The sequence below is a fragment of the Polypterus senegalus genome, chromosome 11, assembly GCF_016835505.1.
Source record: "Polypterus senegalus isolate Bchr_013 chromosome 11, ASM1683550v1, whole genome shotgun sequence".
NCBI classification, from domain to species: domain Eukaryota; kingdom Metazoa; phylum Chordata; class Cladistia; order Polypteriformes; family Polypteridae; genus Polypterus; species Polypterus senegalus.
Genome location: NC_053164.1, coordinates 150,519,920 through 150,545,856, shown reverse-complemented (window position 1 = coordinate 150,545,856; position 25,937 = coordinate 150,519,920). Strand labels below are relative to the sequence as shown.

The 25,937-nt window shown below is 39.3% G+C and overlaps 1 protein-coding gene across 6 annotated transcripts in view; it reads left to right on the top strand.

The window, feature by feature from the left end:
• Positions 1–25,937, top strand: part of LOC120539615 (lamina-associated polypeptide 2-like) — a 66,005-nt gene that overhangs the window by 31,455 nt on the left and 8,613 nt on the right. Inside the window, exons 5-10 of one of the 6 annotated variants that reach the window (XM_039769885.1) lie at positions 341–439; positions 1,596–1,706; positions 2,061–2,213; positions 5,868–5,945; positions 6,969–7,061; positions 10,236–10,327. In XM_039769885.1, coding sequence (XP_039625819.1) covers positions 341–439; positions 1,596–1,706; positions 2,061–2,213; positions 5,868–5,945; positions 6,969–7,061; positions 10,236–10,327 — 626 coding nt within the window. The remainder of the gene's footprint in view (positions 1–340; positions 440–1,595; positions 1,707–2,060; positions 2,214–5,867; positions 5,946–6,968; positions 7,062–10,235; positions 10,328–25,937) is intronic. The other 5 variants (XM_039769886.1, XM_039769888.1, XM_039769887.1 and 2 more) reach the window with 5 other exon arrangements.

Genomic DNA, 25,937 nt, shown 5'->3' with positions numbered 1-25,937 from the left:
ATCAAGTAGATGGAAAGTGGAGTTTAAAATGATTATTAAATGTTAAGCACACGAGTTGAGCAAATTGTACATTTTTCTAGTCATAATAGATTTCAGTGTGATTTGACAATGAGTTGCAAAACAAAATCAATTCATGCATAATTTTTTTGTTTGAAATTTTCAATATTTTAAGAATGTTTAATTCGTTTAGAATTAATGTATATTTTAATTCAATATTTTCTGCATTTGTGTTGTTTGAATTGCCTCTGCATTTCTCCTTTAAGTAGTGTTGGTTAACTCTTCTTGTTCTTCAATTTGCTACATTACTTGATAATCGGCAGCTGCCATGCTCTGTGTTCAGATTATATCAGATGAATCCACTGAAGAAATGTTGATAAGGAAGAGGCCAGGTCGTCGACTACCCCAGGACCAAGCTGTACCCAGCAGTGATGATAATATTGTAATGCTGCATGAGTGGGAGCATTTGGGCTTTTGGGATGTTGTTTTTGTTTGCCTCGACTCTTTCCTTGGGTGTCTTCGTCTTGCTGGCATGAATTTTTTACAGAAGGATTAACTTGTGCACGTAATCAGCCACCATATCTGTAAATTAGAAGTGCATTGGGTGGAGACCTTTTCTTCTGAAGTTTAAACAAGCAGATCCCCTGCAACATATCACGGGAGTGGGGAGAAGGTGCATCCTTTAATATTAGAAAGCATAAAGATAGGTTCTCCTTAAACAGTCTACAGAAATGGCAGTATCAATTCAGTATATTCATGACAGCCCTCTTTGACTTGTTTTCATTAGTCAACCTATTTCTCCCTTCCACTATCTCCCCTCTAGCTTGACTTAATGCTTTATTCAGCCACAACCACAAGGGTGTTAATATGGGCACAGACTCTATACTCTCTCACAATAATGGTGCATTTTGAAGCTGACACCTTGTTTTCTTCCTTTCTGGGCAGAGATATTTAAAAGATAGAGGAAGTTGGTGGTTTTAATGCTAAGTCCAGATGCCTCTGACACTCTTCGTTGGGGAACATAGTTGAACTTTTCAATACTAGACAGTCTTATAGGGCAACTATTTAATGCTTATATATAAATGATTTTTGATAATTTGGGTTTTGTAGCTTCTGTATCATATCTACAGAATATTTAAAAGTATAGTTTTCTGTTTGAAATAATTCTGGTGTAAATGTCACCAGTTTTCTGGACCACTTGTACATGGATTTTACTTGTTGCATCCTTCATTGCACATTTAAAAAATATTTTAAAAAGCCACAGAAAATGAAGCACTGACATGTTCTTATCTATTCTTTTCCACATTAGTAAGATTAAAATAGGCACTGTTAATTAGATTTAAGCCTTATTATGAGCTCGGTGGATGCATATCTTTGTTAGACATCATTGAACAAACCAAAGTGCAAAAGGAGAATTTAATTTCAACAGAAGGTACAGCCCAAATAAAAATTTTTGGAAGAAAGTAAAACATGACGTCTGCTACATATGTGATGTGGGCTTTCAGTGCAATTTATCACTTGTTCACCCTGTGCTATTTGCATGTGCACAAACATTTATTTGACTTCCTTGGTTAAATGTTGTTTTCCTCCAATCACAGGACTTCTCAGAGCTCTCTGCAACAGAGACAATGCCCAGCGAAGGAGAGACAGTCAATGGTGGTGGCAACAGATCCTTGCAAGCCTCCATGAAGCATCAGGCTGCAGCCCAAGTAAATACTGCTTGAACCCAATAAGGCAATTTCTCTGCTACCAGTATGCCCAATTATCTTCAGCTGACCTGTTCATTTAGGGATTGCAACAGGCTAGGATTGTAAAGCTGTGATGTTTAATCCCTTGTAGGTGTTTGAGCAGTGTTGACCCAGCTGTATGCCACTAGATATACCTCTAGCCGAAAGACACCTAAACCAACTTTCTTTCTGTCCTATAGCACAATGAATACCAGCCTGTAGTTGGAGGGAGGAAGGAATTATACATCTTTCACTGTTTCTCTGGGTGAATTTAGTTGCTGAACACCCGTTTTGGGTCTTCCTAACTTTATTTTTATAATTTTTCTTTCCATGCAGGAGACCCCAGAACCACAAGTAGTCAGCAGAATACATGAGATTGCTAAGGAGCCCACGAGCGACATTTTGCTACCATCCATAGAAACTCTAGCAAGTCCACAACCCAGTGAAACGAAGCTTGAAACTTCCAGGCCACTGCAACAACGAAACAAAGTAAGTGTATCAGCATTTTCTTGATTTCTTGATGAAGCTCGTAAATCCGGCCCACCTTAAATCCATTCTCACCTCTCCATCAGTATCTTTTGTCCTGTAAATGTGTCGATAAACAGCAAGCAGCCTGGTATCCCATCCCCCCGCCCACTGCTGCAGTTCATTTCGCAAAGAAGTTTCTCTGTGCTCACTGTTTATCTTCTAGTGAAGTGCTGGAGCTTTACGATAAAATAGTACATTATCATTTGGAATACATACGTTTCATGTGTGTTCCGTGTCAACAACAATCTTTGTAAAACGTAGTTAACACAGAAACGTTTTTCATGTTGTAGTAATAATTGAAAAAAAATGTAGACATGAAATGTATACGGTGTGAAGCCTGAAATACAAATATGCAATAAACACTTTCACAAAAGGTACAAGTATAACAAAACAAGTGCACTTTTATTCAAGAATTTAACCGAAGAAAAAAGAAAGCAGGTTATGGTAGGCGGTTGATAACGACTGGAAAAACTGTGGACGTGGATGTGAGTGGTGTGCATGACTGTGGGTGTCAATTTTTTTTTTTATTCTGTTTTATTCTTAAGTGCTTCTGCTCACGCTGAATTAGTATGCACCTTCTGATCCTTGATGTCAAAGCCGCACTGACAAAAAAGAGAGACTTGGGTATATATGACATTTGGAATAATTCATTTTATGACCTGTATTGTACATTTCGGAAAACGTTGTTGCACTAATGCAACATTATATTCATTTGCATACCTTCATGCGGTTGTAGTTAGTGACCACGTTTGGTTTTGACTCCCAATCAAGAGGTTTTGGGTTCGATGCTGGCAGCTTCTCAAGTTTACCGTTTTGAGTAGAGAGCTGCTATTATCGTTAATATTATACAGTGGACCCTTGACTTACGAACTCAATTCGTTCGCGAGGGCTGGTTGTAAGTCAAGACTATTTTTCCCATAAGAAATAATGGAAATACTCATAATGCGCTCCAAACCTCCTACAGCAACACTTACTTAACCTTTTCATAATAAAAATGGGTGGTATAATGTGCATAATTTACCAAAACACCAAGAATTTTTCTAATGTACTAACCAAAAGTTATAAAAAGTGCCTAGCCTACCAGAAACAACAATTTCACACTACTCACCATTTAATTTGATATCTTTGGGCTGCAGGAAGGAAGGAGGAGGAGGAGAATGAAATGGAAGGTGGTTATTGTTTAGAAGGAGCCTCCTTATGCAAATCTTTTCTTTGTGAAATTGTCAAGATGGTGTATTTCGACATGCTGTACATATTAGCAAGATCGGTCACACAAACACCACTCTCATATTTCCGCACAATTTCCTTCTTCGTTTCGATTTTATCGCTGTTTCTCAAGTTAATAATGACAGTAGTCAAGCACTCAGTTCAAAGCTGGTCGCGTTGTGAACTGCTGTAATAATACACTCCAAAGCAAGCCGGTGCTGACTCGGCCTGGTGACATCATCATGTGCCGCGCCAGCCCGCTAGCTAAAATCCCTTAACAGTTGCTTTCTTTACCTTCGTTACCTTCTCTTCCTTTCTTAGCAATTATGTTTCTTGCTTGCCATGGTCTTAGTGAATTATATATATAGATAAATCGCTGCAATGACCGAAGTTATGTCCACAAACACATGTATCTGGGCTACGATTGACGCCTACGAACGCTCTCAGCTGTTTGTTTACAATCGCACAAGCGGATACACGTGACCGCATTCAGGTCGTAATGCAAGATATTGATCGTAAATCAAAACAAAAATTATGGTCGTAAATCAAGTTGTTCGCATGTCAGGCCGGTCGTATATCAAGGGTCGACTGTACAATAAAAACATACATTTGATTTGCATCTGTAACAACCGCTGTACATTTATAGTGCTTGTCAAAGTTAGTGTTTTTTTATTCAGTTTTATTCTCTTAGTCGCGTTCACGCTCGCCCCGATCTGACACTGCTGTTTTCAAACGAAGACCTGCTATAACAGAGGTAAGCAGAAGAGAACAGAAGCCCTCCCCGCAAGAAATGTCCACTCACATATAAGAACAACGCAGCTGCACCAGGCGTAAAGGCGAAAGATGGCACCTTATGAATACAGGGCGGCATCATCCTGTCAATCACCTGTCCTTGAAAGAAACGGCACGGTGTACAGAGCTCGCCGGCACTACACCGTCCAAATCAAAACACTAGCATGGTGTATGTGCCCCTAAAAAGGCCAACTGCATTCTCGTGCCGTTGCTTGCATACTAAAGTGTCAGCAGGTATTTTCCATGGCATTACACGTGTAATTTGTGAGCATGCTCTTGACGATCAAACAGAGGAAGCTCTGCAGTATACTTGTGACTTTATGCTGTAGTAAGATAAATCAAGATAAGTAGCATTCGATCTGGCTTTTATATTAGTAACATATAAATGCTTCTTATGTAAAGACCATCACAAAACCTAATCACAAACATGAGTTTGCATGATACGTTGGCGAGCTCTGTAAGCCGTGCTGTTTCTTTGAAGAACAGGTGACTGGCAGGATGACGCCGGACTTCGTCCTGTATCCAAACGGTGCCATCTTTCACCTTTACACCTGGTGCATCTGCGTTGTTCTTATATGTGAGTGGACATTTCTTGCGGGGAGGGCTTTTGTTCTCTTTCTCTGATCTGAGTTCACCTCTGTTATAGCACATCTTTATTTGAAAACAGCAGTGTCGGATCAGGGCGAACGTGAACGCAACTGAGAGAATAAAATTGAATAAAAAAAATGCTAACCTTTACAAGTACCATAGATTTACACCGTCTGTTACAGACTCAAATCATATGTATGCTTTTATTATATAATAGTAACAATAAGAACAGCTCACTACTTAAAACGTTTATTTTGGGAAACGTTAAGACTCAAACCCAGAACCTTCTGAATTGGAGTCAGCAGCTCTAACCAGTATACTACCCGAGAAGTCAGGACAACAAACAACACTAACCTGATTTTTTTTTTTTTCTTCGTTTATAGTCTTGGAGAAAAGCGCATTTGCTCTGTTATATGCTTTTGTGAAAGTGCTTATTTGATATTTGGACTTCAGTCTTCACCGGTTATTCACTTCATGTCTACTTTTTGTCGTTAGTACTAAAACATGGAAAAAGTTTGTCTTTTAGGTATGTGTTCAACATTTCTGTAATCCTACACTTACACAGATCTTTGTGGACACGGAACAATCGTGAAATGCATGTGTTCCAAATAACAATATATTTTTTTAGCCTAGGTACCTGACTCCCTGATAAACAAGGCTTCATTTGGGAGAGGTTTTTGCAGTTTCTCCGGTGGTGAGGGGGATGGTATAGCTGGCTGCTTGCTGCTTGGGTTTATCGACACGTTTACAAGACAAAAGACGCTGAATGGAGATGTGCGAGTGGATTTAAGGTGGGCCGGATTTACGAGTTTTCTCGTAAGCTTTGGTAATTCTAGTGTTAATGAAATGTCAGCAGGCAGGATGGATAGTACATTATATTTAGGAGAAGGGGGTGGCGGGATTTGGTTGGGAGTGCCCTAATTGTAGGTAAGGGATAAGAGCAACTTTTTGGTTTTTCTTCGTTGATTTAGGCACATCTCTTACTTGTGTTTTGTGTCAGCTTTGCAAGTCAGTTTTGTTTGTTTCCAGTCACAGGCAATCGAAGGCAGTCATAAGAAGTTATCAGCCCCTGAGGCTACACTCCTGCTCAACACAGCTGTGCTTGAGGTGACTATTTGGGTAACCCACTGGGTGCATGAGTGGTAACTTTGGTTTAAAATTAATTCCTTGCTAGTCTGCCTCTTCAATGCTCACACTAAACAAGCATGCTAACTCTATTAATGACAATGCTTGCTTCTTCGTCATTTTAATTAGCTATTCTGTTATGAAGTTGAAATTGTTCACATAGATGTCAGTGTACAAAGAATCCCTAGGCGTAAACAGATACACTTTTAGTTTGTGAGTTGCACCAAATTCCAGAGACATTGCTCATTTTGCTATAAGTTCACCAAAAAATGCGCATGAATTGTGAGCAATACTCAAACCATAGGGCTAGTGGTGAAATATGGTGGATTTGGGTAATTGAGGGTTTAACTCGACACACACTTCTGAAGTAGTAATGTACATACGAACTGAAGTGAGCTAAGCATCTTTTTATAAGTATGAAAAAGTTTTTTGTGGTCTGGTATCAAGTTAGTGTTCACTTGGTCATGTATACAACCATTCTGATTGTCTTTGCATTGTCTGTTCATTGAAGCTGCAATCTATGCATCTTTCGTAGTCCACGTGCCTGGACTGTCCCCTTATTGGGGGGAAGATGATTCAGGATTTGAATTTACAAATGATGACACAATCTATAATCCTTTGTACAGTACCTTGAAATAAATTGTAGCCTAATTATTGACATGCAGTAAAAGGTAAAAACTAATAAAGTAATACAAATTCTCTAGTCTGAGCCACCTTCTTGGTCGTGCCAAGTCTATGCTAGTTGCTCACTGGTAGGAAAGAAACTGCAAATACTGCAAGCATAACCATGTTTATTGCTGTATACAGGGCAACAGACTTTATAGAAATGAACAGCATTTTCTTTCTGACAGTGTCAACTAAGCAACTGTTTAGGGCACTATTTCAGACTTTTACTTGAAATAATCCCACCTATCTGATCTTGAACAGGATAATGTGGTCCCATCTGCATCTGACACCTTTTGAAGTTTAAGAACTCTCTCATGGTACATGACTTTGTATCCACAGGACCCTGTAACTCATGAGCCAGACATTCCTAAGCGAAAAACAAGACCCCAAAAGATCTCTGGATTCCTCAGTCCTGTCAGAATTCAGGATGGGGTTAGCTTCTGTTTTGTGTTTGGAGATGAGTATTTGCCTCTAAAGGAATCACAGGGAAAGGTTTGCTTCCTCTTCTAGAGGAACACAGGGCGAGGCTTGCATTTGCACTTTGCATGGGGGAGTATGTTGATGTATGTGTGTGTTTGCATTTATGTAGCACATTTCACAATAAAACTTATTAGGCATGTTTTTGTTTTGTCACCAAATAGGGGTGCTCCGATCAATTGGCCAATCACAAAAAACAATTTTTTTTAAGCCCTGCTTTTCTACACTTTACAGTAAATTATAGTGCTCTTTTGCATGAGATTTTTTTTTTTTTTTGCTGCTGTACACTAACTGTAGTGTAACAATGATGTGTTCGATTTGAAGTGGAAATTTGGAATTTTCAATTGAATGCCCCCTTAAGTCAGAATTCCAACTCAAACTCTGGGCTAATTTTTCAAATCAGAGTTTGACCTCTGATCATGGGATTAATCCAAAATGGCCATGTACACAGAACTATGTATTACAGTAAACCCTCGTTTATCGTGGTTAATCCATTCCAGACTCTACCGCGATAAATGAATTTCCACGAAGTAGGATTCTTTATTTATAAATTGAATATTTTCGCAGTTAGAACATAGAAAACTGGTTTACAATCTTCTAAATATGTTTTTTAACATTATTAGAGCCCTCTAGACATGAAATAACACCCTTTAGTCAAAAGTTTTAAACTGTGATCCATTACAAGACAGATATGACAGTTCTGTCTCACAATTAAAAGAATGCAAAGATATCTTCCTCTTCAAAGGAGTGCGCATCAGGAGCAGAGAATGTCGGAGAGAGAGAAAAGCAAACAATCAAAAATCAATAGGGCTGTTCAGGCTTTTAAGCATGCGAAGCACCGCCAGACAAAGCAGCTGCAAGGAAGGGAGCAATGTGAATGTAGTCTTTCAGCATTTTTTAGAGGAGCGTCCGTATCCTCTAGGCCAGTGTGCAAACAGTCCCTCTGCTCACACCCCCTCCATCAGGAGCAGAGAATGTCCGAGAGAGACAGAGAAAAGCAAACAATCAAAAATCAATACGTGCCGTTCGGGCTTTCAAGTATGCGAAGCACTGCGCTTCGGGAAGCATATCGTATATCATTGAGGAGTTTTATTTAATATGTAATACGTGCTCTGATTTGGGTAGCTTCTCAGCCATCCGGCAATAGCGTCCCTTGTATGAAATCAATTGGGTAAATCAAATGAGGAAGCATGTACCATAAATTGAAAGACCCATTGTCCGCAGAAATCCACGAACCAGCAAAAAATCTGTGATATATATTTAGATATGTTTACATTTAATATCTGCGATGGAGTGAAGGCGCGAAAGTCGAAGCGCGATATAGCAAGGGATCACTGTATATGGTTTATTCACACTTCTGCATATGCATGTCTCATTACATCAGTTGCACACACAGTATGTCCAATGTCTATCTTTAGATTTGTTGCCCTGGGGTTTGGATACAATGGCCATGTAAAGCTTTGCTGTCAACTGCTGTTTATTCTGATAGAGCAAGTACAGCAAAACTCTTTCTGGACATCTTCATATTGATTTTCCAGATGTCTGACTGGAACACTATCGACTCGGGTGTGACTTCATTCCTAGCTCCGACATCCAAGGTAAATGGAACACAGTAAAAAAGCAGCCAGTCAAGGCATGAGAGCAAGAGACAAATGGAAGATTAGTCTTTATGTTAAAGAAATTGGAGGAATAAAATTGGGTGGAGTCCTGTGCAATTAGTCAAATGGCAAGAAAAGCTACATTAATTCAGACCTTATTTGTTCTTTAATTAAAACATACTGTTTGAAGTTCTTAAATTTGTAATTCTTACCAAACCCCATATGGGTTAGAGAAATGATTAAAACTACTTTTTTAATTAAGGTTTCTTTCAGATAAGTAAATTACAGAAGAAATTAAACAATATGACTGCTTGTTAATTGAGAAGATTTTAATTTTCTTGTATGCCATAAGTATTATGGATACATATTTTTATACATTAGTTAAAATTTCCTAAAAATACCTACTTTATTTTAGTATTTATGGTCACTGAACAATAAGTCTGCAGAATTGTACTTTAATAAAAAATGAACTGTTAACACCTATAGTCTATAGTGTGTGTATATATATATATAATATAATATAATATATTACTAATCAAGAACTTTGTTGAATGGTGCGACTCAAACCACCTACAACTGAACACCAGCAAAACCAAGGAGCTGGTGGTGGATTTTAAGAGGCCCAGGCCCCTTATGGACCCTGTGATCATCAGAGGTGACTGTGTGCAGAGGGTGCAGACCTATAAATACCTGGAAGTGCAGCTGGATGATAAATTGGACTGGACTGCCAATACTGATGCTCTGTGTAAGAAAGGACAGAGCCAGCTATACTTCCTTAGAAGGCTGGCGTCCTTCAACATCTGCAATACGATGCTGCAGATGTTCTATCAGATGGTTGTGGTGAGCGCCCTCTTCTACGTGGTGGTAGCATAAAGAAGAGGGATCCCTCACCCCTGGACAAACTGGTGAGGAATGCAGGCTTTATTGTAGGCACGGAGCTGTACAGTTTGACATCCATGGCAGAGCGACGGGCACTGAGCAGGCTCCTGTCAATAATGGAAAATCCACTGAACAGTATCATCTCCAGACAGAGGAGCAACTTTAGCAACAGACTGCTGTCACTGTCCTGCTCCACTGACAGACTGATGATCATTCCTCCCCCACACTATGCGACTCTTCAGTTCCACCCGGGGGGGTAAACGTTAATATTATACAAAATTATTGTCTGTCTGTTATACCTTCATTGTTATCACTCTTTAATATTGTTCTTTATCAGTATGCTGCTGGTGGAGTATGTGAATTTCCCCTTGGGATTAATAAAGTATCTATCTATCTAATTATAAAAATACCATGGTTGTAGTAATATTCGTCTGGTTATGCAGGAGCATGGTATAAAAAATCTGAATCTGTATTGGAATCGGCTGATCCAGTAACACAAAATCGGTGATCAGTATTGGCCAGTTGATCGGGGCATCCTTAGACACCATTCTATGATACCTGACTTATACTTTGTTTTGAATGCATGAGCCTTTAATGCTCTAGACTGCAAAAGCAAGTTAGTCTGTAAACTTCATCTTGTTCTTTCCTGTAGGAAAAGGAGCGTCATGATGCTAGTGAGAAGCGGAAATCAGACCTTCTCAAGGAAATGTTTCCAAATGAACCAGCAACTCCTACTGGAATCAGGTTAGTTATTGTGTTGCTTTTTGTGCAGCCAATTGTGTTCTCTTCAGCTTCTATGGCAGGGGTCATCAAATAGATCTGACCAGGTGCAAATATTTGGGCTTTACCATGCCACAACATAGACCCCCACCTAACCTCATGCACACGCGTGCAGCCACCACACTCTTTAACAAACACACTCTCTCATTCACTCCTTTAGCTTCATTTATAAAACTGATTTTAAGTATGAAAATAGCTGTATGGCATGCAAAAAAAAAAGGAAAACGAATACACCAAAAAAAAAAAATTCTGATTTATAAAACCTGGCGTACATACATTTCTATGCAATTTACCTTTTTTATTAAAAGATTTTATTTAACTTTACTCCTCTGTGTGTCTGTCTTGGTTTGTCTGGGTCAAATCTTGCAACTGATTTTTAAACCCACTTCTGACAAAGCGAATTTCTTCACATTTTGCATACCTGTTCAATATCGATGACAACACAATTATCCGTCACAACCGATGCAATTAAGTAATACATTTTGTCGTAATCAATGGTTATGCGACTCCAATTAGCGCACACACAACAATGACGGAGAGAGAATATAGTGACACATAGGAGCATACAAGTGAGAGATGCATTGGATTGCCTCCATTTGCCTCTTCCAGTGAGTGGAGTGGGTAAATAAGCATGCCAACTTGTTTGTTCTTATGAATGAGTAGCCTTGATGATCACGGTGAGGAAGTATTACCGTAAGTTTGCTGTTCTATCATCGGTATTTTTTTTTCGTAGCAACTAAGCACTAATCCCATAAGAGCCTGAACAGAAACATAGAAACCAAAATATAATTCTTCTTAGTATTCAAATAATTCTTCAAAGAAGATTATGTAATACTTTTAAAAGCGGCTTCCTATTCATGAAAAATGACTAAAGAAAAATTATTTGCAAAATACTCAAACTAAAAAGCAAAAAATAAAATACATAAAAAATTTTTTAAGTAAAACAATTTTCTTTAAGTTTTAAATGCACTAACAAGCAAAAAATACATTTTTATTTAATCCAAATTTTTGCGGTTATATGAGACTAAATAAAATCATAGGGTGCACATTAATTAATTTAAACAAATATTAGAATAGCTGCTTTCATCATAAAATATTAAAAAAAAAAAAGTCCCTCACCATGCTAAACAAGTTTCCAGAAATCACCAGGTTGCTGCCAAGTCTCAGTTAAGCAAAAAAAAAAAAAATCAAATCAAATTTGCGGTCCGTTAACAGATCGTAGCATATAAGCCCCTTACTGGTGAGTTAACGGATATTGAATAGCCCAATGGCAAGTTTGATTTTCCCATGTGTTGTTATAGCCAACCTCGTTAGGTTTGGCTACAACACTAAGGTCAGCAGTCCATCCAGACCTCTGTGAAGTTCAACAAGAAATAGACCAAAAAGACTGTATTGGCCTGTGATCATAACGAACCGCGGTGAATGTATTTCCGACGGGAGAGATGGAGAATATCCCGGTGGTGGCACAACACTAAAGGTGGTTCAGATGGGCAACACCGAAGTTGAAGAAGCTCCGCTGCCGTATACTAGTAAATCGATGTCACTGGATAAAGCATTAAAAACGGGGAAAATCCAGGCCCGTGAGGAAGGCTGTGCCGGGTGGAATGGGGGGTACAGGTTAGAGTCAATTGTTTGCCGAGACCTGTGGTTCTCCTATATAAACATTGTTTGATAAATGTCTTGGAGTAGCCATTTGATGCACAGAAATGGAAAAGATGGCATCTCATTCTTTTTCGTTTCATACATATTACAAAGGGTGTAAATCCTACAGAATAATGTCTTAACATAACTCTGCTTGTGTGATAAGTTCAACCAGACACACATTTCACTGGGAAACTGCAAAGCAGGAAACCGGCAGCAGAGACAAGGAAGACCTTATACAGTATACCGTGCAGCACATGCCCACCTGTATACGTGGAACAAACATCTAAAACACGTATAAAGGAGCATTGCAATGCTGTCAGAAGGCAGGACCCACGGTCTGCAATATATGTACATACAAGATGATGACTCCTAGTAGGAGTTGAAAGCTTAGGAATAAAAAAGCTATTTTAAAATATGTGACTCATCTTCTCCCTTCATGGATTTCTAGCTACGTTGCAAACTGTGCAACAGACCTTCACTTCTGTAAAGTGTGTGTCAGATCAGCTTCCTGAGAAGTGACGAATAGTCTAAATTGACGAAAAATAAAAAAGCAAGTTTTGCATTACAAATATGCAGCCTTTTTTAAAGGGAACTAAAATAAAATCTGTCATTATATTGATCACATTAGAGCTTTAATGATTGTCACATCAATGTACATTATAATAACTGTTCAGTGTATATGAGTTGTCATTTTAGCTAGTTTGCCTGCATTTTTCTTTCGATCAAGGGTATTATTTCCCAGTTTCTTCAAAATGTTGAATATGCACATGTCAGAGTTGCCATAAATATATGCATGTTTCCCTGTCAAGTTTTTTTGTTTCCTTTATATATAAATCCTAATGATTGGGTGGGAAGCTGCATACAAGCATTTCAAACCTCTTTTTCTGTGTAAGTTTTGTAAATGTGGCCCCTAGATATTTTCTTCCAGGTACCCGCTCATTTACATTACATACACATTAAGCCTACACAAGCTAAGTACTGAGGGGGGTTTCAGTATAGTGTTTATAAAGGATGATATCATTATCTTGCGATGTACTAAATATATTCATTGGCATTCCCTGCTCACCAAAAAATAAGGACTGCTTAAAATCAGTGCTAAAAAATAAACATTTGGAAATTATATCATCAGTGCCACATAAATTGGTGAATTAAGATTTTCCAGGTTTGTGACATTTGAAATTTTGTTTGATTCAGACATTTTTCTGGATAGTAACACATATTGAAGGCTAATGGTGTAATGGACAAGTCAAATTAATTCAATTGTTTCAAATCTTCCCCTCTTTTTTAACATTTGCTAATTCTGTGAAATAAAACTGATTGAAGATCATCCATTACTTCAGAACCCAGTAAAACTGCCTCTGTTGCTACACTTTCAAGTTGGTGTGCATAAGAGAGCTGTGTTATTGCTTAGCCAGTGTACTAACCAAAAATTTGCCACTGAAGTGGACTTATCATACCTGGAAGAATTGTTCCTAACTGAAAATATCATACCATTCTCTCCCACACAAAACAAATGTGTTTGTCACATTTTAGTTATCATAATGAACATTACTTTGGCTTCAAAATTCCAACAAATAATATAAATTTGTTTTCCGGTTGAACTGTGATATTTAAGCATCCCCACTAACTACATGTCTCGCAGATAATGTGCTTCCATTAACACTTTGGAGATCATATAATCAGAGTAGTCTGCCTCATGCTTCAATGCATTATGAGCTGTACCATCACAGTGTCTTTTTAATGTGGATGTTTTGAAACGTTAAATCCATGCATGACTATTGTTTGGGAATGACCATATATATTGGAACTTTTTGTCACTTTTGCCTGCTAGAAAATGAATCGGTAATTGAACAAGTGTGACAAGTGTAGCCATACACAATGTGTTCTGATGAATGCTAAGTCTCCCTTCTTTTATTGGGGTTGTATATGGTACTGCATTTTAAAGCAATTATTTTCTTACTGATCCAGAAATGCAGAAGTTCTCTTCTGTAGATCATCTCAAAATAATGAGCTTCTCACTCTTGAATAGAAAGCCAACCCAACATGTGCATGGAAAAAAAAATACTCATTTTGGTCACTTGTACAGGTGCATCTCAATAAATTAGAACATCATCAAAGTTAATTTATTTCAGTAATGCAATTCAAAAAGTGAAACTCGTATATTATACAGAGTCATTACACATAGAATGACATATTTCAAGCGTTTATTTCTTTTCATTTTGCTGATTACGGCCTACAGGTAATGAAAATTCGGTGTCTCAGAAAATTAGAATACGGTATTACATAAAACCAATAAAAAATTATTTTTAATACATAAATGTTGTCCTTCTGAAAAATTATGTCCATGTATGCACTCAATACTTAGCAGGGGCTCCTTTTGTATAAATTGCTGCATCAGTGCGGCATGGCATGGAGGCATTCAGCCTGTGGCACTGCTGACGTGTTATGGAAGCCCAGGATGCTTTGATAGCAGCCTTCAGCTTGTCTGCATTGTTAGGTCTAGTGTCTTTTGTCTTCCTCTTGACAATACCCCATAGATTCTTTGAGGTTTAGGTCAGGCGAGTTTGCTGGCCAATCAACTATAGCGATACCATGGTCATTAAACCAGGTATTGGTACTTTTGGCAGTGTCAGCAGGTGCCAAGTCCCGCTGGAAAATGAAATCCGCATCTCCATAAAGCATGTCATTAGAGGGAAACATGAAGTGCTCTAAAATTTCCTGGTAGACCGCTGTACTGACTTTGGACTTGATAAAACACAGTGGACCAGCACCAGCAGATGACATGGTTCCCCAAATCATCACTGACTGTGGAAACTTCACACTGGACTTCAAGCAACTTGAATTCTGTGCCTCTCGACTCTTCCTCCATACTCTGTGACCTTGATTTCCAAATGAAATGCAAAATTTACTTTCATCTGAAAAGAGGTCTTTGGACACTGAGCAACAGTCCAGTTCATTTTCTCCTTCGCCCAGGTCAGTGGCGTAGCGTAGTAGGGGCAGCCCGCCCTGTTCGGCACTTTTAGAGGGCGGCAAAGAATTACTGTATATTTTAGTCTTTTAAATTGAAATACCTAAATAAGGGGGCGGCTGTCACCCACGCTACGCCACTGGCCCAGGTAAAATGCTTCTGACGTTGTCTCTAGTTCAGTAGTGGCTTGACACAAGGAATGCGACAGTTGTAGCCCATTTCCCATATATTTTTGCTTCACATTACTTCACAATCCTCTCAAGACTGCAGTTATCCCTGTTGGTTGTGCACCTTTTTCTGCCACATTTTTTCCTTCCACTCAACTTCCCATTAATATGTTTGGCTACAGCCAGCTTCTTGTGGCTTACCCTCCTTGTGGAGGGTGTCAATGATTGCCTCCCAGACGATTGTCAAGTCGGTAGTCTTCCCCATGATTGTATGGCCTGCTGAACCGGACTGAGAGACCATTTTAAGGCTCCGGACACCTTTTTGAAGGTGTTTTGGGTTAATTTAGCTGAGTAGTGTGTGACACCTTGAGTCTACAATATTGACCTTTTTTCACAATATTCTAATTTTCCAAGATACTGAATTTTGGGTTTTCATCAGCTATAAGCCATAATCCGCAAAATGAAAAGAAACAAACACTTGAAATATCAGTATGTGTGTAATGAATCTATATATAATATATGAAATTCACTTTAATTGAATTACTGAAATATATTAACTTTTCAATGATATTCTTATTTATTGAGAATGCACCTGTAATCTTATAACTGAAAAAATATGCCAGAACTGTTAAATGATTTATGAGGATCGAGGTAAGATGTAGACATTCAGTAAACTTAATTATCCAAAGAGTTAGCTGCTGCTTCACTGTCATGATCCAGTATTATGTTTACAGTACTGCATCAGGAGCATTGTGATCAATCAGTCCTTTATGGTCACACAACATCTCACTTGTGTACATGATCCTTTTAATGTATGCACTTGGAAGAGGAACTCCTCCCATATCTATTAGCAAGTAACTCTTGAGAGGACCATGGCCTCTGATTTGGTTGTGCTAATTCTAACCTCGGCTACTTCATACTCCGGTATGACCTGGAGACGACAACAACATCATCATCCAGAAATTGCAAGGATCTAACCCCTTAGGATTGCAAATTAGATACTCAACATCTTGGCTGCACCTAGATAATCTGTCCAGGAAAATCATGAACTAGAGAGTAGTCCCATGTCTCACTTTCGGCAAACTCCACTTAAATCTAATATTTAAAAAGTGATTCTACCCTGCAAAAACTGGGTTGGAATGGTACAAAATTGTAAGCTCAATACCTCATGTCTTTGTACAAATTTCAACAGGATATCATAGAGTATTTGGTTATGTGACTAGTTCAGGTTAATAAAGCACAAGCACACATGCTTCACTGCCTCTCGATACCCCTCTGATATCTACACATAGACAAGAGTTGATCTGCTGTTCCTTGGCTGCTAATCTACTTCGTTCTTCCTGAGAGCTGAAGGCTCTGCTATTGGAAGGCATTTTCTGTTAATTGGAACAATTTTTGTCAGTTTAAAAAAGTCAAACTTGAACCAACACCACAATCGGACAGTATCAAGCAGCTATTACCATTTTTCATATCATATTGAACATGACTTAAATCACAAACATTGATGTGGCCACACTCGGTACTTCTGGCCATGCCTCAAGAGAGAGTTTGAGTTCCTATAAAATAATCCTACTGTAACATAACGTAATTGCACTATTCAGTCGATGCACATGTGACACTTAAAATCTTTTATCTTGAGTGGGGCAAATATATTTAAGACATTTTTTGAAGGTGTAGGTAAATTGCTGGTGAATGTCGGGGGCGGGGGAGAATATGTTCAAAGAGTATTAAGTGGAAGTTCCTATAATTTATATTAAAAGGTTGGGTATACTAGCACCTCCAATACAACAAAAGAAAACATTAACCATCGTCAATAACGAGAAGTAGGACCCTGCTTTCCTATTATATATTTAAATAAACTAACACTTGGTTCCCAATCTCCAAAACAAAAAAAAATTATCCAAACAAATTATGTTCACTACACGAGACAAGAAAAGACCAACATTCTCCACAAGATTAACTGAAGATCAATAGATCCAAATCATGGAAAAAAAAACAGGCATTGGTTGCAACTATAAACAAAGTAGTGTACCATCAAAAACACTTTCTGTAATAAAGTCCTCACCTGTTTGATAGTGTCCTCCTCCTCCTAGTGATATGCTTCACCCAGGTGAAACTGCATTCTTAACTCTTTTGGAATCACTGTCAGGAAAAGTCGTTTGGCAAAGGTAGCTATCACAGAACATCTGTTGGATAATTTATCACCCTTACAATCGTAAACAGCACTCTGGTATCCAGTCATTAAAAATTCCAGAATAATGAAATGGAAGCAATTACAAAGATCTGCCATCTTGGTTTCCCTTAGATGATTTTGCTCAGAGTTGATTTTTCATCACTTTACTTTCAAAACATACAATGTCTCCCAAGCACAAAGGACATTTATTCACTTCACCCTTTTTAAAACTAGCAATAGGAAGTGGCAAATCCCCAAACACACCCATGCCCATTACTCTGGCTCCCACACAAACAACATGTTTCCTTCTCCCCTTTAAAGAGTTATAACTATTTTCAACCCAAGTCTAAAAAAAATATTGAAGTCCATCTTTAACACTAGAATTTTAAAGAGCCTACAAAAAAAACTTGCGTAAATCTGGCCCACCTTAAATCCGCTTGCACCTCTCTGTCCGCATCTTTTGTCTTATAAATGTGTCGATAAGCCCAGGCAGCCTGCCTGCTATACCAGACAGCCAACCCATTGGCGCAGAACGGGCAAGAAGTTCTCCCAGTTCCTGCCTTGATTATCTGTGAATGAGCTACCTAGAATTGTATAGAGTAAGTAATTTCATCTGTGTTCGGTGACTACAACAATGTATGTAAACACATCATTAAAACAGAAATGTTTTTTATGTTTTAGTAAAAAATGACAAAATGTAGACATGAACTGTATAACTTGAGAAGGCTGATGGCCAAATATCAAATAAACACTTTCACAAAAGGTGCAAGTACAATATGACAGCTTCCATGGTAAAGTGGTAAGAACAGACAGCTGGGAAACTACAGCAGATGTAAGGGTGACAGCAAGAAGGGTGCTTGGCATGACATCTGGAAAGAGGAAGGATGAAGAGGAAACCTGGTGGTGGAATGAGGAAATACAGGAGAGTATACAGGAGAAGTTTAGAGAAGACCAGAAGGAGTTGCATTGCTTCTTTGTGGACCTGGAGAAAGCATATGGCAGGGTGCCTCGAAAGGAGCTGTGGTATTGTATGAAGAAATCGGGAGTGGCAGAGAAGTACGTAAGAGTTGTACAGGATATGTACGAGGGAAGTGTGACAGTGGTGGTCTGCGGTAGGAGTGACGGATGCATTCAAGTTGGAGGTGGGATTACATCGGGGATCGGCTCGGAGTCCTTTCTTATTTGCAATGGTGATGGACAGGTTGACAGATGAGATTAGACAGGAGACCCCATGGACTATGATGTTTGCTGATGACATTGTGATCTGTAGCGATAGTAGGGAGCAGGTTGAGGAGACCCTGGGGAGGTGGAGATAGATAGATAGATACTTTATTAATCCCAAGGATGCTCTAGAGAGGAATGAAGGTCAAGTAGGAACAAGACAGAATACATGTGCGTAAATGAGAGGGAGATCAGTGGAATGGTGAGGATGCAGGGAGTAGAGTTGGCGAAGGTGGATGAGTTTAAATACTTGGGATCAACAGTACAGAGTAATGGGGATTGTGAAAGAGAGGTGAAAAAAAGAGTGCAGGCAGGATGGAATGGGTGGAGAAGAGTGTCGGGAGCGATTTGTGACAGACGGAAATCAGCAAGAGTGAAAGGGAAGGTCTACAGGACAGTAGTGAGACCAGCTATGTTATATGGGTTGGAGACGGTGGCACTGACCAGAAAGCAGGAGATAGAGCTGGAGGTGGCAGAGTTAAAGATGCTAAGATTTGCATTGGGCGTGACGAGGATGAACAGTATTAGAAATGACGACATTAGAGGGTCAGCTCAAGTTGGACAGTTGGGAGACAAAGTCAGAGAGGCGAGATTTCATTGGTTTGGACATGTGCAGAGGAGAGATTCTGGGTATACTGGAAGAAGGATACTAAGGATAGAGCTGCCAGGGAGGAGGAAAAGAGGAAAGGCCTAAGGGAAGGTTTATGGATGTGGTGAGTGAGGACATGCAGGTGATGGGTGTAACAGAACAAGATGCAGAGGACAAAAAAGATATGGAAGATGATGATCCGCTGTGGCATCCCCTAACTGGAGCAGCTGAAAGAAGATGATTTGAAAAAAGAAATAATTTTCTACCTGATCGGATACAAAAGACTTGCATCAAATTGGACCAACTTAATTTTCAAAATTTTGCGACAAGACAAGTGCCTTTATTAAAGGACAGTTCAGTTACAGTCATGTGAAAAAGTCTGAGAACCCCTCTTAGTCTGCAAAATGATTTAATTTACTTTCAACAAAAAAAGATAACCGTGGTATGTATGTCTTTTTCATTTCTTAGGAACATCTGAGTACTGGGGTGTTTTACGAACAAAGATTTTTAGTGAAGCAGTATTTAGTTGTATGAAATTAAATAAAATGTGAAAACTGGCTGTCCACAAATGTGGATCTCCTTGTAATTTTGCTGATTTGAATGCAAGTAACTGCTCAATACTGATTACTTGCAACACCAAATTGGTTGGATTACCTCGTTAAGCCTTGAACTTCATAGACAGGTGAGTCCAATCATGAGAAAAGGTATTTAAGGTGGTCAATTGCAAGTTGTGCTTCCCTTTGACTCTCCTCTGAAGAGTGACAGCATGGGATCCTCAAAGCAACTCTCAAAAGATCTGAAAACAGATTGTGCAATCTCATGGTTTAGGGGAAGGCTATGAAAAGTCTCAGAGGTTTAAGCTGTCGGTTTCAACTTTAAGGAATGGAATCGGGAAATGGAAGGCCACAGGCACAGTTGCTGTTGAACCCAGGTCTGGCAGGCCAAGAAAAATACAGGAGTGGCATATGTGCAGGATTGTGAGAATGGTTACAGACAGCCCACCGATCACCTCCAAAGACATGCAAGAACATCTTGCTGCAGATGGTGTATCTGTACGTCATTCTACCATTCAGTGCAATTTGCACAAAACGTCTGTATGGCAGGGTGATGAGAAAGAAGTCCTTTCTGCACGCACGCCACAAACAGAGTCACTTGTTGTATGCAAATGCTCATTTAAACAAGCTAGATTCATTTTGGAACAAAGTGCTTTGGACTGATGAGACAAAAATTTAGTTATTTGGTCATAACAGAAAGTGCTTTGCTTGGCGGAAAAAGAACACTGCATTCCAAGAAAAACACCTGCTACCTACTGTCAAATTTGCTGGAGGTTCCATCATGCTGTGTGGCTATTTCAGTGACTGGGGCCTTTGTTAAAGTTCGGATGAATTCAAACCAGTATCAACAAATTCTTCAGGATAATGTTCAAGCATCAGTCACAAAGTTGAAGTTACGCAGGGGTTGGATATTCCAACAAGACAATACCCAAAACACAGTTTGAAATCTACAAAGGTATTCATGTAGAGGGAGAAGTACAATGTTCTGGAATGGCCATCATAGTTCCCTGACTTGAATATCATCGAAAATCTATGGGATGATTTGAAGCAGGCTGTCCATGCTCGACAGCCATCAAATTTAACTGAACTGTAGAGATTTTGTACGGAAGAATGGTCAAAAATACCTCCATCCAGAATCCAGACACTCATCAAAGGCTATAGGAAGCGTCTAGAGGCTGTTATATTTCCAAAAGGAGGCTCAACTAAGTATTGCTGTAATATCTCTATTGGGTGCCCAAATTTATGCACCTAATTTTGTTATGATGCATATTGCATATTTTCTGTTAATCCAATAAACTTAATGTCACTGCTGAAATACTACCGTTTCCATAACGCATGTCATATATTAAAAGAAAGTTGCTACTTTGAAAGCCAATGATAAACAAAAATCCAGTGAATTAAGAGGGGTTCCCAAACTTTTTCATAGGACTGTATTTCCCAGCTGAATGATTAACTTGGCATACTGTCATATCTAATGAGTAAGATATATTTTGATGTTTAATGGGCACAGTAAAGCTTGGACAGATGTCTAGACTAGGCTGATGCCTTTTTAATAAATTGGGTACATGGGTCAATTTGACAGGCAAAGTTGGCACAGTCCTATATCTAATGAATGGAATTAGATGTTTAATGTGCACTGCAAAGGGTTAGATGGCATTGGGCTATACTAGTTTTGAAAAAAGAAAGATGCCTTTGTTAAGTTGCAGTTGAAATTTGCATACATGTGTCAAGTGGACTGGCAAATTTTTCACATTCCAATTTTAATGACTAAGGTTAACTTGCTTGATTGATGTTTAACAGGCACTGTACAGAGTTGTGCAGCATTTTGCCACTCTCTTCATATATTTGTGACATGATTCCTTTTTTATGTTACAGTTGAGATATACCTGGCTCAAAGTGAGATCATGGGTCAAATTTAGATGGCAAACTTGACATATTCAATAAATAGGTTTCACTGTGATGCTCAGTTGCCATTGCAAAGGTTTAAATGTCAATGGACCACACTAATTTTAATAATTTTGTGACAAAATGGATGCCTTTTTAAAATTTCAGTTGAGTTTTTCTTGTCCCAACATGGTTACATGGATCATACTGACTGGCAAATTTGGCACACTGTAATCTGATGAATGAGATTTATGCAATATTTAATTGGCACAGAGAAAAGAAAAGAGCTTTATGCTTCCTGGGATCTGGTCCAGCTTCCCTGTGACTCTGCCTCTGTTCAGGATAAAGCGAGTTTAGAAAATTGGATGGATACATGGATAAATACACAAATAAATAAAGTGAAAATAAGTTAAAGTATTGTCAAATGTCACACTAAATAAATACTAACAACTTGAAATGCAAGTAGAAATAATTAAATGGGTCAGGAAAATGCCTTTCTTGTTCCTTATTCCTTTGTCATTCATTCATTTTCAAACCCGCTGAATCCTAAACTGTCTGCCAGAGCCTATCCCAGCCAGCATAAGGCACCTGTCCACCTCATGGCGAACTTACAAAAGCACCTAACCTGCATGTGTTTGCACCGTGGAAGGAAACCCCCGCAGACAAGGGGAGATCTTGCAAACTCCCATATTTAATGTTCTCATGTATTTATTGTCATATTTCACAATTTATTTATTTTTTGCTTATTTATTTTTTGTCCAGAATATACCTCCATTATAAAGGTGTAACATTCTCCACACTCAGTTGTTAATCTAACTCAGTGCTTCCATAGTAAAATCGTGAGCATTAAAAAAAAAAAAAAACTCGCTTAAAAGCAGTGCTGTCATGAAGGGGGCTACTTAGAAGTTAATATTGTGTAAAGCCCCTGATCTTTCCATCCGTTATGTATATATTCATATCCCCCTGGGTAGTCATAATTCTGTGCCTCCAACCCCAAATCTATGACCATGACTGTCGAAATCTGCACATTGGGAACATTCCGCAATATGAAACATCTGGGCACTCGGCTGAGACATTATGTGAAGTTTAAAATGCACCACCATTAATTTGTTAATTTATTGCTCTTTTTATTGTTAATCGCATGTTGCTATTGTATAATTAATTTCACTGTGTCGGTTTTATTTTTTTTTTTTGCATTTTACCCTTTGGAACCACTGTAAGGGGGGGCTAAGTATGATTGCTTTCAGAAATAAATCCAGCATGCTGCCTTTGTGGCACATGCGTATTAACAAAAATATATTGTTTCTTCCTTGATAACGAATGTCTTGTGCATCCAATGATGCATTTTTGACAGTTTGTTCACACCTGAGAATTGTCTTGTAACTTTCAGAAGCGCAAGCATAATTGATGACACCTGTGAAATGTACTGTAAATATGACTTAAAATTATTGAGTAGTTTTTGACAGCAATCTTATTCCATAATAAACCTCCTCTTAGGGCCTTCCTCTTGCCTAGCAGCTCCATCCCTAACATCCTTCTCCCAGTATACCCAGCATCTCTCCTCTTCACATGTCCAAACCAATACATTTTCCCCTCTCTGGCTTTGTCTCCAAACCATCCAACCTGAGCTGACCCTCTAATGTACTCATTCCTAGTCCTCTCCATCCTCATCAAAGTCAATGTAAACCTTAATATCTCTAACTCTGCCACCTTCAGCTCTGTCTCCTGTCTTTTTGTCAGTGTAACTGTTTCTAACCCATATAACATAGCTGGTTTCACTACAATCTTGTAGACTTTCACTTGTGCTGGTACCAGTCTGTCAAAAATCACTCCTGACACGCTTGTCCACACGCCATCCTGCCTGCACTCTCTTCTTCACCTGACTTTCATACCCCATGTTCCTCATTACTGTTTATCCCAAGTATTTAAAATCCTTCACCTCTGCCATATCTGTTCCCTGCATCCTCGCCATTCCTCTGACCACCTTCTCATTCACACACATATATTCAGTTTTGGCTCTACTGACCTTCATTCTTCTCCTCTCAAGAGCATACCTCCACCTCTCCAGGGTCTCAACCTGCTCACTACTCTCATTGCAGATCACAATGTTCTCTGCAAACATCATACTCCACAGGATTCCTGTCTAATCTCCTCTGTCAACATGTCCACCATTGCAAATAAGAAAGGGCTCAGAGCCAATCCCAGGTGTAATTCCAACTCCATCTTAAACCCATTTGTCACTCCTACCACAGATCTCGCACTTCCATCGTACATATCCTGTACCACTATTACATACTTCTCTGCCTCTCCCAAATTCCTCATACAATACAACTCTTCTTCAGGCACCCTGTCATATGCTTTCTCTAGGTTCACAAAGACGCAACACAACTCCATTTGACCACCTTTATACTTCTCCATCCACACTCTCAGAGCAAACACAGTAGTGCTGTTTCCCAGCATGAAACCATACTGCTGCTCACTAATCATCACCTCACTTCTTAACTTAGCTTCCACTTCTCTTTCCCAAAACGTCATGCTGTGGCTGATTAATTTTATCCCTCTGTAGTTACTACAGTTCTGCATATGACCCTTATTCTTAAAAACCAGTACACTTCTTTTCCACTCTTCAGGTATCCTCTCTCTTTCCAAGGTTGCATTAACCAAACTGGTTAGATAGATTAAAAACTCAACTGCCGTCTCTCCTAAACACCCTCTCTGTTTCCACAGATATGTCATCTGGACCAACAGACTTTCCATTTTTCCCCCTCTTCATAGCTGTCCTTACTTCCTCCTTGCTAATCTGCTGCACTTCCTGTTTCACTGTCTCCACATTATCCCACCTTCTCTCTGTCCATTCATCAACCTCTCAAAGTACTCTTTCCATCTGCTCAACACATGCACCTCTGGCATAGGATATAATCCACCTGTGTGCATATTCCTCCACTCCCATATGTTCCCCTGTGTATTTCCCTCTTCTTAAAATACATTTTCACCACAACAATGTCCATCTTTTTAAAAAAAATCTACCACCTGACTTTTATTCCTCTCTTTAACACCATACCTACCTGTCTCATCCTTATTCCCTTTGTTCCCTTCACCAACCTGTCCATTAAAATATGCTCAAATCACCATTCTTTCTCCCTTGGGTACACTAAACCACTTCATCCAACTCACTCCAGAAATCATCTTTCTCATCCATAGCACACCCAACTTGCGGGGTATATGCACTAATAACATTCATCACAGCTTCAATTTTCAGCTTCATAGTCGACAGTCTTTTCACCTCCAAAACACCTTTGACATGCTGTTCCTTCACAATAACACCTACTTCATTTCTCCTCCAATCCACACCATAGTAGAACAATTGAACCTGCCTCCGATACACCTGGCGTTACTCCCCTTCCATCTGGTCTCTTAAACACACAATATATCAGCCAACTCTCTCCTTTTACCAGTCATACTACCAACATTCAAAGTTCCTACATTCGTTTCCACTCTTCTAACCTTCTACCTGCCTCCGGACACACCTTCCCCCAACAGTAGCCCAATTTCCTCCAGCATCTTGTTGGCCGGGCGGCACGGTGGCGCAGTGGTAGTGCTGCTGCCTCGCAGTTAGGAGACCCGGGTTCGCTTCCCGGGTTCTCCCTGCGTGGAGTTTGCATGTTCGTGGGTTTCCTCCCACAGTCCAAAGACATACAGGCTAGGTGCTTGGGGTGTGGATGTGGTTGTGTGTGTGTGTGTGTCCTGCGGTGGGTTGGCACCCTGCCTGGGATTGGTTCCTGCCTTGTGCCCTGTGTTGGCTGGGATTGGTTCCAGCAGACCCCCGTGACCCTGTGTTCAGATTCAGCGGGTTGGAAAATGGATGGATGCATGGATGAATCTTGTTGTCTAACAGTACTGGTTAACCCTGGCCTTGTTGCCCACATATTGATCTGGCAAAATTTTACACCGGATGCCCTTCCTAACATAATTCTCCCCATTTATCCAGCCTTAGAACCAGAGCAAAGAAAAACACACTGATTTGCCTGTCTGGGCAAAAATGAACTTGCATGACACCTGCTTAGAATTTTGATTCTGTTCTTTAGGTTATTAAGGTTGTGAAATGTCTTGGTATTTTGATTCAGTTTTGTCTCCATATCGCAAAAAAGACACAGCAGCTCTAGAGAATGCTCAAAAGAGTGACTAGGCTGAGTCTGGGACTAAAAGTTATGAGCAATTAGGAGGGACTGAAGAAGTTCAGCCTTTTCAATTTAAGCAAACTGAGATTAAGAGTGGACCTGGTTGAAGTGTTTTAAATTATGAAAAGAATTGCTACAGTGGATTCCAGCTTTTACTTTAAAATAAATTCTATATCAAGAACACAGGCAAAAAATT